Below are 19,818 nucleotides of genomic sequence, written 5' to 3' on the forward strand. Positions count from 1 at the left end.
GGTTTTGTCTTTCCTTATATGTAGCAGTTCAGTAATTCACAAATACACTTTGTTGGAATTGTTCCTTCTCACTGAAGAGGTTTAATCTGTTTATTGCTTAATCATAATCCATTCAGCAAATTACTTTTACTCAGGATGAATAACTGACTCCATTTCCCCTTTGATTTGGATTTTGTGTATCTGTTAAGAGTAGTTCTCTACTGCAATAAACATTTTATTTCCCTGGGGCCATTTTATCAACCATTAAAACATGCTGAAATCTCCAACAGTGATGGGAAAATAAATTATTGGTTACCCCTTCATGTTTTCCATTAAGTGCTGTTAATCTGTCAAGTGGATAGTACCATACATTTCTTAAATTTTAAATGTACAGTGTTTTAGTTGCTTTTATGTATAAGATTTCATTCCTGTAATGTAAATAGTATAAACATAGGTGCTCTACCACAAAAGAAAATCATTTAATGTAGAAACTATGATTTCAGCATAGTAATCTAAAATAATTAAATATTTTATTGCTAGACTATATATTTGATATTATTTTAAGCACAATGCTTTTTTCTCTCCTTTCCATGCATCCATGGTATTGCATAGATGGTATGCAGTAATTGTAGATTTTCGTATTTTCATTATCTTGATCTTAAAATTTAGATTTTAATGAGAACATTAGACTAGTGCATACTTTACTTTGAATCTTGTTAAACATCTCATTCACTATAAAGACGGGTGGAAATAAGAATGACATTACACAACCACAAGTGGATGTAAAGTTGTGTTATGGTAATTCCACCACAGTGATGTGTTTTGTGCTTAGATTTTACTTTTTGGACATTCATAACCAGAGTTTGCAATGAGGACAGGGTCAGTTTAGAGATGTAATATTTACAGAAGTACAGCTCTCTGTTTGAGTTTCACAGTGATTTACAAGGCAAGATCTCACTGGGAATGCCTTCCTCTGTTGTAAGAATTGCCTAATCAACCTTGTCACTATAGGGTCAAAGATTTTAAGTGCAAATTGAACTGTAGTAAAGTTATAACTTTTTCATGTACACAAACTATTGGTAGAGACTTTAGTTAGGTAAAGACAGTGAACCTTTGGATTTGTTATTTCATGCTAAGCCAAATTGTCTTTTAATGAAGTGTCATGCTTTAGCAGCTTAAAAATTCTGTACTTGTATTATCAATTATTCTAATATTCAAACAAAGAAGGGAGGTGAAACTGAGCTGGCAAGATAAATCTTTCGTTCGTATTGATGGGTTGCCGTCAATAGTGTAATTAGCCTTCATCCCGTGTTATACTGTGAGGTGGGGGTGGGAGTTACATGGGATGTAGGTGCAGTCTAGTGAGCCAGAACTGTGCTCCAACTAGACTTTGATTTTGTTACAAAGGTGTTGGTTGTGTGCTAGCTCGTGCAGAACTTTCACACAGTTCTTCTCTTTAAGATATCTGAGCATAGACTCTACTCATAGACGTTTGTCATGTGTTAGCTCAATGCGGACTTTTTACTCATGAGAATAACACAGAGATGTTAGCATGGTGAATGACTCCCACAGACACTGTTTTGGGGCTGGGTGTTTTATGTAAATCTGCCATACGAATATATTGTGATTTTGGAACTACATTTTGGTTTGAAAAATAGCTAGGTCAGATTTTGCTAATGTGGATGAGCTGCATGTTATGTTAGTTATTTGGTTTGCAAAATTTATAGTAGTTTAGGAAAATGCAAAAGATCATGGAACCACTTCATACATTTGTGTTGGCTATAACCCATTTATGAGTACAAGTGCCATTTTTAGATCTATAATAATTGATGCAAATTTAGGCAAATGCTTCATTATTGGCTTAATTACTTAGTGAAAGTTGTCATGTGATTTGGAAGAAAATAGGTTAACAGAAGTATAGCAATAAACTCTAGAATCTAACAGGCTTAATGGTACAAATGGTGAAAGTAATTTTGGTTGTATTTGAACAGTGATTACAATTATCTTTTAAGTTTATTATTTTCATAGAAATTTAAAGATGTTATTCCAAGATCCCGCTGCCAGTCTTTCTAATTTGTAGTGTCAACATACCTGATTAGCCCAGTCAAAGTTCCCTACCTTGTTTTGATAATAACTTTTAATCAGCATGGTTTTCAGCAAAATTAATTACACTAATGAAATCAGTGTACTGAACAGAAAAGCCTGAATAATAAGTTCAAGTGAGGCAAAGTATAATTAAAGTTTTGATAAATTTGAATATGTATTACACAAGTGTTTCTTAAAAGTTAAAACTGAGTAAAAAATTAAATATTTGTAGGGGTGCAACAAGAACAAATGTCTGGATCCAGTTTGTTCTGTTTCATGCTTATCATTACCAGCTAATGAAGACTATTGCATGATGTAACAGGGATTGTGCTGAAGGTCGCGAATGGGAAATACATCCAGCCGAAAGGAACATGTATTAAAAGAATAACTAACACAGTAGACATGATGTTGTTCTCGGATGGGACTTCTTGCAGGCATCACAAACAGTCATGGACTGTGAAAGATCAGATCTCCAGATTGACAAAGCTGTTCGAGCAAACACGCGTAACAAAGACTGCTCTGGGCGATTCTTGAAGATGCTGTCAACAAGACAAGTATCAGTCATCAGTTGAGATGCATAGTTCCATTGTGAAGCTTTTGTCAGTTGCAAAAAGTATGTTCACAGGTAATGCAGTTGTTTGTTTATTGATGTCGCAAGTAGGGAATTACGATAAAATAGGGGACTTCAGAAAAAATTGGTATTAGATGTAGTAAATGGGACTCTAATAGGCCTGTCGTTATGTTAAGTCATCAGATATAAACTACTCAAAATGACAGTTACTTTGCAAGTAACCATTTGAAGTGAAATGAGCATGTCAAAGGGGGGGGAGGGGGGGGGGGATATGGGGAAGTCAGGTAAATCTTGTATTGCCAGAAAAGTACAAAGAAGTATATTTAAGTTGATGTAATGACACCACCATCAAGATTAAGTATCATCAGATACATGTGAAGAATGTACTTGGTTTGAGAAAGTAAAACATTTCCTATTACAAGTTACACTAAATTTTAATGAAAATAAACGTGCATACAGGGCAGTTATGGCACCAGCTGCATGCGTTATTTTTATTCTGATGAATGAACAACATAATACTCCAATGTGAAAATTGCAACACTGTGAGTGTGTATATAACTGAAGTGAACTCTACATCACAGATAATGTTTAAAGAGACAGTTCTGACATGCAACAGATGAAGTTCTAGTTCGGTCGATAGACGCATTTAAAAGTGAGAAAATAATTCCTAACATTTGGAACTATTAGTTACATCCTCAAGGAGAAAAGACTGGTTGCTTGGGGAAGGTTAGAAAGAGATGCATGTCACTGGGGTGCAAGGAAGACACCTGTTGCAAGGATGATAAAGGGAAAAAAAAATTTTTTTTGTTGTTTGCTGTGTACCTGTCACACAAATTGTGCCCTTCTCATTGTGGGGTCTGATTGACATGCCCCTCCTTTCTAAATTTTACCACTATTCTACCGCCTTCCCTTAGGAAAAAACTAATAGTTCCAAAAGTTAGAAATAATTTTCTCACTTTTAAATGTGTTGCTCAGCAGTACTGGATCTTAGCCTTATGAAGATAGGTATGGCCAGCCTTTGTGTTTATTTGTAATGTTATAGTTTTCCCAAGTGAACTATCATTTTCCTGAGATTACACAAATTACAATATGCAAATGATTAGGAATGCAATTTGTATGCTATATCTGTCTCGGAGAATTCCAATTGGTGTGAAGTACACACGTGCTGCGATCACTGCCTCTAAATAACATTCAACAAAATGTGAAGTTTTGGATATGATCCTGTTTCGTCTCCCTTCACGTGGTTTGTCTACAAGTCAACATCGTATCAGCAGTGGTTGCTATAGGACTGTGATGAACGAGTTGCTAAGTCCACAGATGTTTGGTGAGAGAAGTTTATGTGAACATTCAGACCTCAATTTGGGGTAAATACTATGGCTTGCCACTTAGGGTGCTGGTGAGGGTGTTTGTGTACTCATTACTGTCCGAGGAGTTTGTGGTTTCTAGACAGTGTGAGGCTGATGCACTGGCAAACATGCCGCCAGTCCAGTGAACAACAAGTGGATTGATTCATCAATACAGAGAGGTTCATATCCTATCTGGTGCTCCAGCATCTAGCCAACACTGTGGACAAGGCTGTTAAATCCGTTATAGCCATGCGAACAAGGTGGTGTTTCCTACATTCTGTGATCACACTGTAGTCTAGCTATGGCTCCTCACCACACACAGTTGTCTTCTATCTACTGTTTCCACAATGCATCACTGCCATAGCAGTATGTACTGTGCAACCCATTTCCAAGATACCAATAATTGTGGGCTGTTTGACCTCAAGTCATAGGTTGATGAGTTGTTGTTGTAGCACTTATCTTTCTAGTCATGCAAAAAAAGGGGTTCTACATTTACATAGTCTGATACATGAACCCCTTTTTGCTGTGTAACACATTCTTTAAATTTTGCTTCACTCCTACCATTCTTTCTGGGTGTTGTAATTTCCACAAATGTGTTTGAATATATTGCACATAAAATCTACAATTTCATTCATCATATTTTTGTTGTAAAATTGCATCTTGTTATACATTTTCAGCAATGAATGCTAAAGCTGATTTTCAGCATTTTTGTGATGCTCAGCATTTTTGTCAGTTTTGTCTTTGCCTAGAATTTTACTTATCTGCTTAAGTATTAATTTCTCCAAGGACAGAATTCGTTCTTTATGAAGCATGGAAAAATATTTGTGCTACAACTTTATTGTGTGCATGTTGTTAGATATTTATCTAGAAAATTGTATGTCAATTCAGTATTACAAATTTGATAAAAATAATTTTTCGTGTAATTGCTGCGTAGAGTGAGATAAGTCTCTTCCAACTTTGTCTTGATTTTTTGTTCTCTTTTTCTCCACTGCAGTATACTGTCCTTTTTTCAGGTGTAAATGAAGAACTTATTGACACGGTTCTGCTTCCTTCAGAGAAGCCAGAGACTCGACACTGGTACAATGTTCTTCTAGTTGAGAAGCTCATTAAAATTATATCACAAGCTTGCCAGTCAAGTGAGTAACATTTTATTTTTTAGAGATTAATGTTAGATTTTAAATAAGAGACCAGACAGACAGTGCTGATCTAAATCATCTACTAGAAGAAAGGTCTTGAATTATTTGAATGGAAAAAAGAGAATGAGAACAATGTGGCTTGAATGTTAAACTGTTGATTAATAATGAATCTTTCACATTACAGTTGACAGATAATTATTCTTATCTCTGCTGATACAAAGATTGGTACTTTTGAGGGGGGGAAAAAGAAAATGGAAAAACCCTAATAGACAATGTAATTGGTAATGAGCTGCTCAAAACAAAAGTTGTCCGCAGCTCGTGGTCTCGCGGTCGCACCCTCGCTTCCCGAGCACAGGGTCCCAGGTTCGACTCCCGGCGGGGTCAGGGATTTTCCCCTGCCTCGAGCTGACTGGGTGTTTGTGTTGTCCTCATCATTTCATCATCATTCATGTAAAGTGGCGAGATTGGGCTGAGAAAAGGTTGGGAATTTGTACGGGCACTGATAACCGCGCAGTGGAGCGCCCCACAAACCGAACATCATCATCATCATCATCATCATCATCATCATCAAAACAAAAGTTCTATCTTCAGAAGAATCAGAAGACAAAAATAATGTGGAGGGAGATGATTGGCTGCAGATGGGTGATAGAGGAAAAGGAAACATTATTGTTACTGAAGAGCTGGGAGCTCTCAAACCTTGAGCTCTCACATCATCCATGCTGTCAGACAGTTGTGTGCTACTGCCTTTTGTATATTTTGTTTGATTTCTGTACTTCCCTCTCTTTAATCACTTTCCATTATGCTGGGCTGCTGTTTTGTACACTAACCATTTTTTTGTATTGTAAATATTATTTGTATGATTGTGTTGTACATGTCCAGTTTCTGTTTTTAGTCCTACAGCTATGTTTATTCGAGTTTTTACAGTGATTAGACCTACCCTTTTCTCTTCACTTTCTCTGAAGACTATACATCCGTGTATTTTCAAAAACTTCATTTGCATTGTTTTGTATGTTACTTTCTATGTTCCAAGTGAATATTATTTGTATATTGCACTTTGGCCTTTATGAATTATAGTTCATTTAAACAACCATTTACAGAACTCTAGTTGTTTCCTGTATTTAGCAGCAAGGGAACCTCAAGAAGGAAGTTACACATTATTATGGCAGACCCAGCAACTTTTATTGAAAGCTGTGCTACACTTCAAAGTAACACTGGTATTTTTCAACAGAATCTCCAAGTCTCTGAACACTGTGGTCAAAACATTCTACCGGTCATTTGCCGCCCCAGGTTAGCCGAGCGGTCTATGGCGCTGCAGACATGGTCTGTGCGGCTGGTCCCGGCGAAGGTTCGAGTCCTCCCTCGGGTGCGGGTGTGTGTGTGTGTGTGTGTGTGTGTGTGTGTGTGTGTGTGTGTGTGTGTGTGTTTGTCCTTAGGATAATTTAGATTAAGTAGTGTGTAAGCTTAGGGACTGATGACCTTAGCAGTTAAGTCCCACAAGATTTCACACACATTTGAACATTTTTTGAACCAGTCATTTAATTCGTAGCATCACACACGTCTGTGTGTCCTCAATCAGATTGCTGGTACCATTTCACTATGGCTGTATGAAATGTGAGATTTGATTCATATACCCCCAGAATAACATGGTGAATCTATGAGCAATTTATACATTTTGCTCACATGAATTGTACTATCCCACGTACCTGAACTTTGAATTGTGTTGCGCCTGTTATCCATACTGCAGCAGAACTTTCTCTGCAGGAAACTGGAAACATATGCTCTCTTCTGACAACGTGTCACTCTTGTTGCACAGTGGCCTTAGCATGGGACAACATGTGAAGCTTACTCTCTGAAGTCCCTACATGTATGTCATGATACTGGTTTAACAGTTCTTGTTGTTGGGAGAAAGAGAGAGAGAGAGAGAGAGAGAGAGAGAGAGAGAGAGAGAGAGAGACACTTGCTTAACCCTACCTTCATATTCGAGAAGAGAGAATTTTTTGTAACAGGTCATCTGAGACTAATGGCTGTTCACTACAGGATTCATATAACAGTACATTTTACCTTAATATTATAGCTACAGTGCTTACTGTCACAGTGCCAGCACTGAAAAGTTATTAATATCAAAAATTAAAGCCTTTCTGCTCTTTAATAATAATTGGAGTTTTTCTGTCCCAGTCTGCATGGTTAGAACGCAGTTTATGATCACTCATACCGATGCTGAAGCAGAGACTAGTGGAGAAGCAGAGACTAGTGGAACGAACAGGCAGTTCTTGTGGTCGATGATTGTGGATCTCACAAAGTGACTGGCTAGGTGTAAGCAAAGTCCAGAGAGCAGCAAAAGATCTCATAAGTAGGTGCGAAACAGCCCAGGAAGCAACCTGAATTGAAAAATGTGAACATGGGCATGGGCAATCACTCTGCTATCAGTGGCTTGTGCCGAAGGCATCAGATAATAATGGCGAGGAACTTGGGCACTTCTGCAGGGTCGCAACATTTACTGGTGTTCTTGCATCAGTGGACAGGCCTATGGGAGTGTGCTGCAACTGCACTACAAAATTTGAGTATTTCTGACTTTGCTTCTAAATCTGCACTCAGGATTAGATTAGATTACATTTACTTTCATTCCAATTGATCCGTAGTGAGGAGGTCCTATAGGATGTAGAATATGTCAGAAAAACAATAATACATGACAAATATTTACAACTCAAATAAATAAGCTAATGTACCGTCCACAGGTCCCAAGTGTTATGATAGTCATTTTATTTATTTATTTTTTAATGAACACTATATGAAAGGATCATTTTGCAACACACATTTACTAAGATTGCATTAATGCACTGAATTTAAATTTTTTTAAAAAAAGTTTTTATTTATTTATAACGTAATAAAAATGAACACATTACTGCACTGAAATGGTGCAGAAGTTAGATTGTACTGTACACACACACACACACACACACACACACACACACACACACACACACACACACAAAGAAATCAGTTGGTTCTACTGAGAAATTCATGAGTGGAGTAGGAGTTGGCCACCAATAAATTCCTTTAGGCTTCTCTTAAACTGAGTTTCATTGGTTGTTAAGCTTTTTATGGTTGCTGATAAGTTATTGAAAGTGTGTGTTCCTGAATGATGCACACCTTTTTGTACATGAGTAAGTGACTTTAAATCCTTGTGAAGATTATTCTTATTTCTAGTATTGATTCCATGAACTGAGCTGTTTGTTTGCAAAGGTGATATATTTTAATGACAAATTTCATTAAGGAATAAATATATTGAGAAGCAGTAGTTAGTATCCCTAGTTCACTAAACAGGCCTCTGCAGGATGCTCTTGGGTTCACACCACATGTAACTCTTATTGCATGTTTTTGTGTCCAGTAAACTTTAGGTATGAATTACCCCAAAAGATAATCCCATATGACATTATGGAGTGAAAGTAAGGATAGTATGCCAGCTTTTTCATTTTTAAAGCCCCTATGCCTGACAGAATTCATGTTGCAAATAGAGATTTGTTTAGATGTTTCAGCATTTCTGTGGTGTGCTCCTCCCAGTTGAATTTATCATCAAGCTGTAAGCTCATGAATTTAACACTGTCCACTTCTTCTATCTGCTTGTCATCATATGTTAGGCATATACTCATGGGACACCCCTTACAAGCTCTGAACTGCATGTATCGTGTTTTTTCAAAGTTAAGTGACAAAGAATTGGCTAGGAACCAGTGATTAATGTCCACAAATATTTTATTAGCCGATCTTTCTAAGACTGCACTTGATTTGCTATTTATTCCAATGTTTGTATCATTGACAAATAAAACAAACTTGGTATCTGGTAATGTTACTGATGAAAGGTCATTGATATACACTGGAAAAAGTAAGGGCCCTAAGATGGAACCTTTTGGCACCCCACATGTAATTAGTTCCCAGTTGGATGATATCTGATAGCTTAATACATGTCTCTTTCCTAATAACACCCTTTGTTTCCTGCCAGAGATATAACATTTGAACCATTTTGCAACATTTCCTGTTACACCATAATATTCTAATTTACTTAAAAGGATATTGTGATTTACACAGTCAAATGCCTTTGACAAATCACAAAATATGCCAGTTGCCTGCAATTTCTTGTCTAATGAATTGAGTACATTTTCACTGTAAGTGTAGATAGCCTTCTCAATATCAGAACCCTTTAGGAATCTGAACTGCAACCTTGACAGTTTGTTATTTGTGATAAGATGGTTATAAAGCTGATTGTACATTACCTTTTCTAAAAATTTTGGATGGAAATTTGCACTATTTCTTTATCACACTTCTTAAACAATGGCTTAAATTCAGCATATTTCAACCATTCAGGAAATATTTCACTGATAAGCGACTGGTTACACAGATAGCTTAATATGTTACTTAACTCAAAATTACATTCTTTAATTAACTTTTTTGATATTTCATCACACCCACTAGATGTTTTTGATTTTAAAGATTTTATAATGGATGTTGCTTCTGCCGGGGTAGTGAGGGTCAAATTCATATTATGGAAGTTACTTGAAATGTCTGGTCTTAGGTATTCCATGGCAGCATCTACAGAACCTGACAACCCCATCAACCTGACAACCACATCTTTTCAGCAACAGTTATAAAATGTTTGTTAAAAAGTTCTGCAACACTATACACATATGTCACCAATGTATAATTAACTCTTAATGCTATTTGCCCCTCTTCATGTCTGGTTCTACTGGTCTCCTCCTTCACCATATCCCATATAGTCTTTATTTTGTTATCTTATATGACTACATTTCCTTGTAATATATTTGCTTTGATGTCCGTATTACAGTCTTTAATATTTTGCAGCATTTCTTGTAATGTGCTATTGCATCAACATCAGAACTGTTTCGAATTGGAAGATGCAGTTTTATTTTTGTTTTACAAGATACCTGTATTCCTTGAGTAATCTATGGCTTCTTTGTAGACCTTGCTCTAGCCTTGGTTAGTTGTGGGGGAAAACAGTGTTCAAATAAGGTAAGCCTTTATTAGCAAAAGTGTTATATTTTTCATTCATGCCATGAGCACTGTAAACATCAGTCCAGTGAATGTCTCTGAGGAGTGTCCTAAAATAATCAATTTTTGGCTTATTGATTACCGTCTTGAGCTCAGATTTAACAGATTTTATATCCTGTTCAGTATTAACATTTAACAGAAGGAACTGCATGTCATGGTCTGAGAGGCCATTGACTATTGGCTTTGTAATATAATTTTGTTCATTGGCCTTTTCTATAAAGATATTATCAATGGCTGTTTTGTGAGCAAGGCTGCCCTCATTGTCATCATGCTGTTTGTCATAAGTACCATCATGAATATACCATCTGGTGAAATTGTAACTTGTTTTACACTCCAAAACTACACTCCTGGAAATGGAAAAAAGAACACATTGACACCGGTGTGTCAGACCCACCATACTTGGTCCGGACACTGCGAGAGGGCTGTACAAGCAATGATCACACGCACGGCACAGCGGACACACCAGGAACCGCGGTGTTGGCTGTCGAATGGCGCTAGCTGCGCAGCATTTGTGCACCGCCGCCGTCAGTGTCAGCCAGTTTGCCGTGATATACGGAGCTCCATCGCAGTCTTTAACACTGGTAGCATGCCGCGACAGCGTGGACGTGAACCGTATGTGCAGTTGACAGACTTTGAGCGAGGGCGTATTGTGGGCATGCGGGAGGCCGGGTGGACGTACCGCCGAATTGCTCAACACGTGGGGCGTGAGGTCTCCACAGTACATCGATGTTGTCGCCAGTGGTCGGCGGAAGGTGCACGTGCCCGTCGACCTGGGACCGGACCGCAGCGACGCACGGATGCACGCCAAGACCGTAGGATCCTACGCAGTGCCGTAGGGGACCGCACCGCCACTTCCCAGCAAATTAGGGACACTGTTGCTCCTGGGGTATCGGCGAGGACCATTCGCAACCGTCTCCATGAAGCTGGGCTACGGTCCCGCACACCGTTAGGCCGTCTTCCGCTCACGCCCCAACATCGTGCAGCCCGCCTCCAGTGGTGTCGCGACAGGCGTGAATGGAGGGACGAATGGAGACGTGTCGTCTTCAGCGATGAGAGTCGCTTCTGCCTTGGTGCCAATGATGGTCGTATGCGTGTTTGGCGCCGTGCAGGTGAGCGCCACAATCAGGACTGCATACGACCGAGGCACACAGGGCCAACACCCGGCATCATGGTGTGGGGAGCGATCTCCTACACTGGCCGTACACCACTGGTGATCGTCGAGGGGACACTGAATAGTGCACGGTACATCCAAACCGTCATCGAACCCATCGTTCTACCATTCCTAGACCGGCAAGGGAACTTGCTGTTCCAACAGGACGATGCACGTCCGCATGTATCCCGTGCCACCCAACGTGCTCTAGAAGGTGTAAGTCAACTACCCTGGCCAGCAAGATCTCCGGATCTGTCCCCCATTGAGCATGTTTGGGACTGGATGAAGCGTCGTCTCACGCGGTCTGCACGTCCAGCACGAACGCTGGTCCAACTGAGGCGCCAGGTGGAAATGGCATGGCAAGCCGTTCCACAGGACTACATCTAGCATCTCTACGATCGTCTCCGTGGGAGAATAGCAGCCTGCATTGCTGCGAAAGGTGGATATACACTGTACTAGTGCCGACATTGTGCATGCTCTGTTGCCTGTGTCTATGTGCCTGTGGTTCTGTCAGTGTGATCATGTGATGTATCTGACCCCAGGAATGTGTCAATAAAGTTTCCCCTTCCTGGGACAATGAATTCAAGGTGTTCTTATTTCAATTTCCAGGAGTGTATATTACATTGAATTCATCCACTATGAAAAAAAATATCTTTAATGCCTTCTGTTCATAACACAAACTTGTTTACTTCCTTCATTGGCTTCAGATGTAATTTTCATTGGACAACACACAACACTCCTTCCAAATGCCAAAAATGTGTGTGGTTAAAATTCCATTGGAACAAGGAAACTGATACAGTTTTTTCCTAATATGAATAACACTTATTTCTATATTTATTGACATTTGTAAAATAAAGCCAGTCTGTTTATTAAACCAGATTTAAAAAGGGGAAAAAAAAACAGTGAGTTGTATCTTACATAGTGATAAATTATTATTGGTGACACACTGCACATCTAGGCATAGCTTGCACAAACAAACAGAAGGGAAATATCAGTTCATTCTTTTTTACGCTATGTTATTTCATTTATAATCTTTTAGCACAGACAGTCGTAACTTATTTCCATTAAAACAATATACACTAGAGAATTGACATTGCCGCAACTGATAAAAATTCTATTAAATGTCAGGATTAAGTGTTCCCTGACATTGCTCTAATAAACCTTTTATAAATTTCCTTCACCAAATGTTCCAAAATTGTTGCGGGATAATTCTGTTTTTGAAGATGGTATGTATTTTGCTTCAAAAACATCAGTTTCCATGTCATAATATCTAATGTACTATGCTCTTTCTAGGAAATCTTTCTCAATAACTGTATGCTATATTTTGGTTGAGATTTGTAGTAAGTGACAGTAGAGAAACAACTTTGATGTTCATTGAGCATTGATACGAGATGATCATTTATTGTTGCATGCAGCTGCTGAGTTTTCAGATGACATGAAGATGATATTTATTTAATTTTTATTTTTTTGTTCAGAATTTTATTTTTGTCTTGATTGCACAGATTTCTGCATCCATTCTGAAGCTTGATTTGATAATCACAGGAGTTGATTCTATTGGACGTAATATGGCTTGCTTTTCTCCGATCTGCTGGCTGACAGACTGACTTAGAAATAAATAGGGGGACCTACAGATCAACGTGGGATTAAAATCGTGGTGCAACTTGTAGTTATTCACATAGATGAATCGTTGCCAGAGGACAGGGCAAGATAGTACTGGGACTGTACAAGGATTGCAGCCCAAATATTTATGTAGCGTTTATTCAGTCAACAACTGTATGCTTGTATATTAACATAATCTTTTAATCTTAATATAGAGAATACACACAGTCTGAGAACACTTGAAACAGCCCTTTGTGTGAGGAATAATTGAAGAGTGTAAATGGAAAATGTGCTAAGTACCAAACCTGACATTTGCCTGGAGAATGTAAAAACACTGTACCTTTATTTGTACATAACTGAGTTGTATCCAAAAAACTGAGGAGTCATTCTGGTATCACAGAATAGTGTTGCTCACCATATCACTGCAAAAAATAATGAGATAAATCAGAAAATAAATACTTTATTAAGAATGTTCAAAATTCTATACCATAAAAACTGAGTGGTCCACAGTGCCAATAAGTAAGTTTTTACAAGCTAATTTTGGCAAAAAAGGAAACAGAAACTAGCTGTTGTTAATAATGCTATTTATTAATGCTAATATTGCTGTTACTGGATTTGAACCAAGAGGTTCATCTTCAAATGACTGCTCACATTTATATTGCATTTGATGTAGTTTATATTAGCTGTTTGCAAGATTTAGCTAGTATTTTGTACACAGCCATCGCCTCGAAAATGTCAGTTTTCAACAACGTACCAGAAAGAAAGTTTTTGTTCCATGTGCCATTAATACTGAGGCACTATGTTCTATTTGTGATAATACAGGTACAGAAATACAGCATTAAGTTAATACAAGTAGAGGGTGTCAGCGAACTAGGGACGAATATTAAAATACCGTAGAACATAGAAAATTTATTGAAAATGTAGTGTGTGTGTGTGTGTGTGTGTGTGTGTGTGTGTGTGTGTGTGTCAGACACATTAAGCACCTTCTCCCATTTACGTATGTAAAATTATATCCTCTATATTACTACCCAAGCCTGCATGGCAAAGAGCAGTGCGTATGTTGAAGTTCTCGATGGCACATTCACAAACATCTGGTGGGCTGCTGGTAATAACCCTATTAACTTCATCATTCAATTGGTGTACGGTTTGTGATATGTTCGTGTACACTTTTGATTTTATAAATCCCCACAAAAAAAGTCACAGGCCACAAGATTGCATGATGTGGCAGGCCACTCCTGGTTGCCATGCAGAGAGAGAATTTTTTGAGGGAACTTCATTCAGCAGAGCAATCATTTCATGGGAGGTGTAACATGTCACACTGTCTCGTTGAAACCAAAAATCATCATTTTCATCACTAAGAGTGAAAATCCAATCAGAAGGCATTTTTGGTAATGGTCGCCATTCACAGTGACAGCAGCTCCCTCATCGTTTTTGAAAAAGTATGGGCCAATCAGTCCTACCCAGAACCCACACCACACAGTCATGATGCATTGTGGATACATCTTATCCTCCACAGTCACTCATGGATTTTTTTTGTTATCCCAAATTCTGCAGTTCTGCTTATTGTTGTGCCCACTGAGGTGGAAGTGTGCATCCTCTGTACTCTTTTGCTTGTCCCTAAACTGGATTCAGGTGTCAAATCAAGGAGAAAGTCCTTCACACATGCATTAGTAAAAGTCTCATGGCCTTTCTGCCATGCTGTGCTTTTCCCTGAAGTTCAAAATTTTAAAAGATATGAGAAGTTGTTATTGCTGTCTATAGTTCTAACAGGTGTCCAGGAAGGAAGGACGAATTTGAATTTTGTGCCATTTCGTCATATGATGGTTGGTAGCCATGGTTTTTTCACATTTGTTTTCTGCGATCCTTCCCATTAGTAGCCTGACAAATTTTGTATGGTGAGCATTGTTGTTTGAAGTTTCTTTTCATCATGGAACAGATGACAACTGAGCAATGCATACAAGTGATAAAAAGTTATTACAAAAAGAGTGAAAATCCCACAGCAGCCATTCGTGAATTGTGTGTGACACCCAGATGTAATGCTGCTCCAACTGAATCATCAGTTCGGAAGTTGATCCGGAAGTCTGAGACCACGGGTACTGTTTCAAATATTAAGAAAACAAGACAACCGCATTCTGTTTGAACACATACACTGCTGTAACTCTTCAGGCTTTCCCGGCGAGATCTTGACATGTGGAATAATCGGGTCTACTGCCGGATGTTTGTGTCGCACTGGCACAATATTTCGGCCACGTAACTCGTTGCCTTCTTCAGGTCTACCTGAGACTGCCGTAATGGAGGATCTTGAGCAGTATTTATGACCAGAGGACGCTGGGTGCTCTCTTTGCTGTCCGCGCCCGACTTGGCCGCCATCAAGTCCGAGGGAGCACCAGGGAAGAGAGAACACATTACAAGCAGCTCTCTTCTTCATTCCATCATCTGTTATTTTGCTGCCAAATAACAAAATTCATTACTATTTTCAGTGTCTCATTTCCTAATTAATTCCATCACCATTGCCCAATTTAATTTTGACTACATCCCATTATCTTGTTTTACTTTTCTCAATGTCATCTTATAACGTCTTTTCCAGACACTATCAATTCCGTTCAGTTGCTCTTCTGACTCCGTTGCTGACTTTGTTAGCTTTGCAATTACTATATAGCTACAAAAATCTTTCTGATCACAGGAAACAGGAATGGCTTCTTGTGTGAAAATGGGATAGTAGTAATGAACTCATTAGATGGCATACTTGCTATTGGGGAATGTCTAAACACGCCCATATAGAAATACAGTAAGTACTTAGTTTTCCGTAAGTAGGAGTAGCTTTCAATCAGAGCTTATCATGTGCTATTGGATGGTGTGTGTGAATATTTTGAAATGGCATCCAAGCATTAAGGACACTTGTAGTATTATGTTATTAATACTATTGTCACATATTTCATTTATACTGTTTTAAGATATGTAGTTGTCTATAGAACATGAAGGAAATATCAGAAAAAAGGAAGTGTGTCTTCTTCACTTCCCTCAGTTTTCATATTTTCACTTTGTTATTTCATCCTGTTAAGTTGTATGGTAATTATTAATATCGACTTTGCAGTATGACCCAATTTCACTTTCTCTTATACTTATTAAATTGTATTGTTACTCAACTTGTTTCTTTCTCTGTATCTTTAGATAGTCGAATACGACTTGTGACATTGGAACTTAGTATTCGCTTACTAATACAGCTAGTGATGAAGAATGGGCAAAGTTTCCTCCGTGATGGTCACTTGGCGGCAATTGAAGGAGCGAAAGAGGAAAGTGTTGCTCTCCTGAGAAATTTTTATAAGGTATAGATATTGTTGATAATTCTACAGTGCATTTAATTTCCTGTTGCAGAAAGTAAGAATTATAAAATTGTATGTAGTCCATTTTTGTAATTTTAGTTTTTCGTATTTTGTCTTGTGGTTCACCATTTAGGTGTCATTAACACAGTCACTGTTTTTATGGTAGTATACTGTGGTCACCTAAAGTATTTTATGAATGAATGATTTATGACATCAATTGAGGTTTATGCCAACTGTTGGTAAAGAGATTATAGCACAGTCACAGTCATTTATTTTGTTTAGAAATGTAATTATCCATGTGGCATTTGGTCTTACCATTATCATGTTACTAGTTATTGTTGCGCATGTAGTGGTTAAATAATCCAGTACCATTATTTGTTCATTGAAAATGAAGTAGCTGGCTGCTAGTAATTTTATTTGGGTATTTGGAATATTATCTATCCACTTCTATAGCTGATGAATTAATTGCCCTGTGGAAAATGTACTTCATTCTGTTTCTGGCAATGAGTACATTACATGATAGTCTAATGTCACTGTTCTAAGCACGAATATGTCAACACTCATATCTCACAACATACATATGAGATAATTTTGAAAAATCGTTTGACTTTTTGTAAGAAAAAATGAAAAATGTATATAACTATGTAAGTACTTTAGTGGCTCAGTGGTATGAAATACTTTAAATTATTTTAGCAAAGATGTATGTATTTATTGATTTTGCCTCTTAAGGTAAGCTAAGCAAATATTTAGTACTTACTATTTCAATAATCACTTTTAGACAATGTGCTGTTCACTCAGTCAATATGCAGTATAGCAGCTGTTTCGTAGTTGAAAAGATGCAGTTTCTATTTTATACACAGTAATTTAGTCTGTTTTCACATATGAGGTTTGCCCAGAAAGTAATGCACCACTTATTTTTTCTCAGCCGAAAACAATGCTATGAATGCGAAATGGTACGTATGTATTATTTGATGTCTCCTGAGTGAGTGTGCTAAGTTTCTATCACTTTCGACAGATACTGTAGCTGCAGAACAGTTTCATAATGGCATCTGTAGGTGATTTGCATTACAACCAATGTGCCATCATTGAAGAAATTGCAGAGAAAGAAACTGTGGGGAATATTCACAAATGCTTGTGCAAAGTCTATGGAGCATCTGCTGTAAACAGATGTACAGTTAGTCGGTAAGCACAGAGGGTGAGGTCATCAGAAGGCAGTTCAGCAGAGCTCCATGATTTGCAGCGGTCTGGGAGACCATCCACGGCTGTCACATCTGACATGTTGCAGCAAGCTGATGATGTCAGTTGTTTGGGCCATTAAAGGGTGCCATTCATGGAAGACATTTTGAGAATGATGAGGAGGTGATTCACACAATGAAGCACTGGCTTCGTCACCAAGACAAGGATTGGTACTGACAGGGCGTACTCGCCCTTGTTTCGTGCTGGAGGAAGGACAAAGAATGGGATGGAGTTTACATGGAAAAATAGGGCGTGTAGATAAAACATCAATCTTTCGTGTGTGTAATTCTCGTTATTTTCAATAAAGAATTGTTGAAGAAAAAATGTGCAGTGCATTACTTTCTGGGAAGCCCTCGAACTTCTGCAAAGAAGTGAATTACACCTGTCTTTCCTACTTGTAGACTAGTGTTTACTAACTTAACCTACTCTATAGGTTTTTGCGTAAATGTTAGTGCATTATTTTTGTGTGAGCTGACTTCGGAGCATTACATAAATTAGAAGTAGCGTAGCAGCAGATCTTGGATTACACCCAACAACCTCTGAGTTAATGTTATATTATTTGCGATATAGACAAAAAATTTATGAAAAATGTACAGGGATTGTGCCTGTTGTGTACAGATGCAGGGGGAATTGGCCACTGTCTGTAAACAGCTGGAAGCTGTGTTGGCCATAGCCTGGGATCCTTGATGTCACAGTGCCCTCTGATTTGCACATCCCGACCAGTCGACCAGGCAGCAACTGGTGAACAGTGGTGGGTTGCAAATCTTTGAGCAGAAGGCAAAAGTGGATACTGACTGTGGATGGCTGTCTTCTTAAGCCTTAAATCAGATTTGAGGTATTGCTTAATGCTGAAAAATACATCTGAGCCAGCATGGGATGCCTCACCTTTTGGGACTGCTGCCAATGTTCCTGAGAGGTGTAGACAAGTGCAGAGAGTGGGATTTCTTGTCATTGGTACCTCCAATGTTATGCATGTGGTGAAGCCCTTTAGGGAAATAGTCATGTCAGGAAAGAAGGCCAGTGCCCACTCTTTTAGGTTGCCAGTAGATGTCATCCGAGATGTTGAGGAAGCTCTGCTGCCAAGAGTTGAGGGCACCGGGTGCACCTGGGTTCAGAGATCAGGTTCGTTTCCTACAGACAGCAGCCTGATTTGATGAAGGCAACAAGTCTCGCTCATGGACTGGAAGCAGCCTCTGGTTTGTAACCAAGTGGAAAACTTAAACTAGAGGCTCAGACAATTCGGTGATGGTCTTGGATGCGGATTTTTCTACCTCCACTATCAGATGGACCCCCTTTCACAGGTCAAGCATGCACTACATGCAGGAAGTGGTTACTAGGGTAGCAGAGCACATGTGGGCTTTTTAATTTAGAGAAGTCCCTTCAGAGGCCTGATAATATGCCTTCTGATTCCAGACAGAGTAGCATTCATTGTAGCAGATTGGAGAAAGTTTATGTAATATTAGCTAACTACAGGAGCATGAATGAAAAGGTTCTAAACTAGTGTCCCTTGTTATGTGGCAAAAATTGGCTAAAACTAGCTGTCAATAGTAGTGAAATTCTAAACCCAGATTGAAATTTGTATCACTGACATGTGTGTTTACAGCCATAAAAAAATGTGATAACATGAAGCGAGATTAGTGCAGGTTCATAATGAGAAATAATTTGTGTAAAGATGAGCATTAACAACTGGATTAAAAGTGATCATTGGATGCTTTTATAGATCCTCTGCCTCAGCATTAGTGGTGGTGTAACATTTGTGGGCAAACTTTAAGAATATTTCACGTAACTGGCCAAGTTAAAGTTTTAGGTGGAGATTTCAACTTACCAACTACAGACTGGAGGACTCAAGTGATTAAGGCAGGTAGTAAGGACAGGAGATCATGTGAAATTGTTCTAAGTGTCTTCTCCAAAAATTACTTTGTGTGGTTAATCAATGAACCGACTCATCGAAGTAACATCTTAGAGCTACTGGTGACAAAGAGACTGAAGTTTTTGACTCAGTTGTCGTAGAACAGGGAATCAGTGATCACAAGACTGTTACAGCCTCACTGAATATGACTGCAGATAGGAATATAAAGAAAGATAGGAAGTTCTTTGTGTGTAGAAAGACCTACAAAAAATGGATTTCGAATTACCTGACAGATCAACATGAAAATTTCATCTCCAGCACTGATATTGTTGAGTGTCAATTGAAATACTTGAAGAGTATTTACAATACGTTCTACATAGGAGTATCCCGAGCAAAGTTGTGAGATGCGCGGAAAGGCCCATTTTTGTTTGACAACAGTGTTGGAAAGCTACTGCAAAACCAAAGAGAGCTTGACTTCAACTT

The 19,818-nt window shown here is 38.5% G+C and overlaps 1 protein-coding gene across 4 annotated transcripts in view; it reads left to right on the plus strand.

Annotated features, from left to right (window-relative positions):
* LOC126458591 (protein CLEC16A homolog) overlaps positions 1-19,818 on the plus strand; it is a 243,512-nt gene that overhangs the window by 89,058 nt on the left and 134,636 nt on the right. For all 4 annotated transcript variants that reach the window (XR_007585664.1, XM_050095734.1, XM_050095735.1 and 1 more), the window contains exons 11-12: positions 4,995-5,117; positions 16,099-16,253. Coding sequence is in view for 3 of the 4 variants with exons in the window: in XM_050095734.1 (XP_049951691.1) it covers positions 4,995-5,117; positions 16,099-16,253 (278 nt within the window). In the remaining variant the exon portion in view is untranslated. The remainder of the gene's footprint in view (positions 1-4,994; positions 5,118-16,098; positions 16,254-19,818) is intronic.

The sequence above is a fragment of the Schistocerca serialis genome, chromosome 2, assembly GCF_023864345.2.
Source record: "Schistocerca serialis cubense isolate TAMUIC-IGC-003099 chromosome 2, iqSchSeri2.2, whole genome shotgun sequence".
NCBI classification, from domain to species: Eukaryota; Metazoa; Arthropoda; class Insecta; order Orthoptera; family Acrididae; genus Schistocerca; species Schistocerca serialis.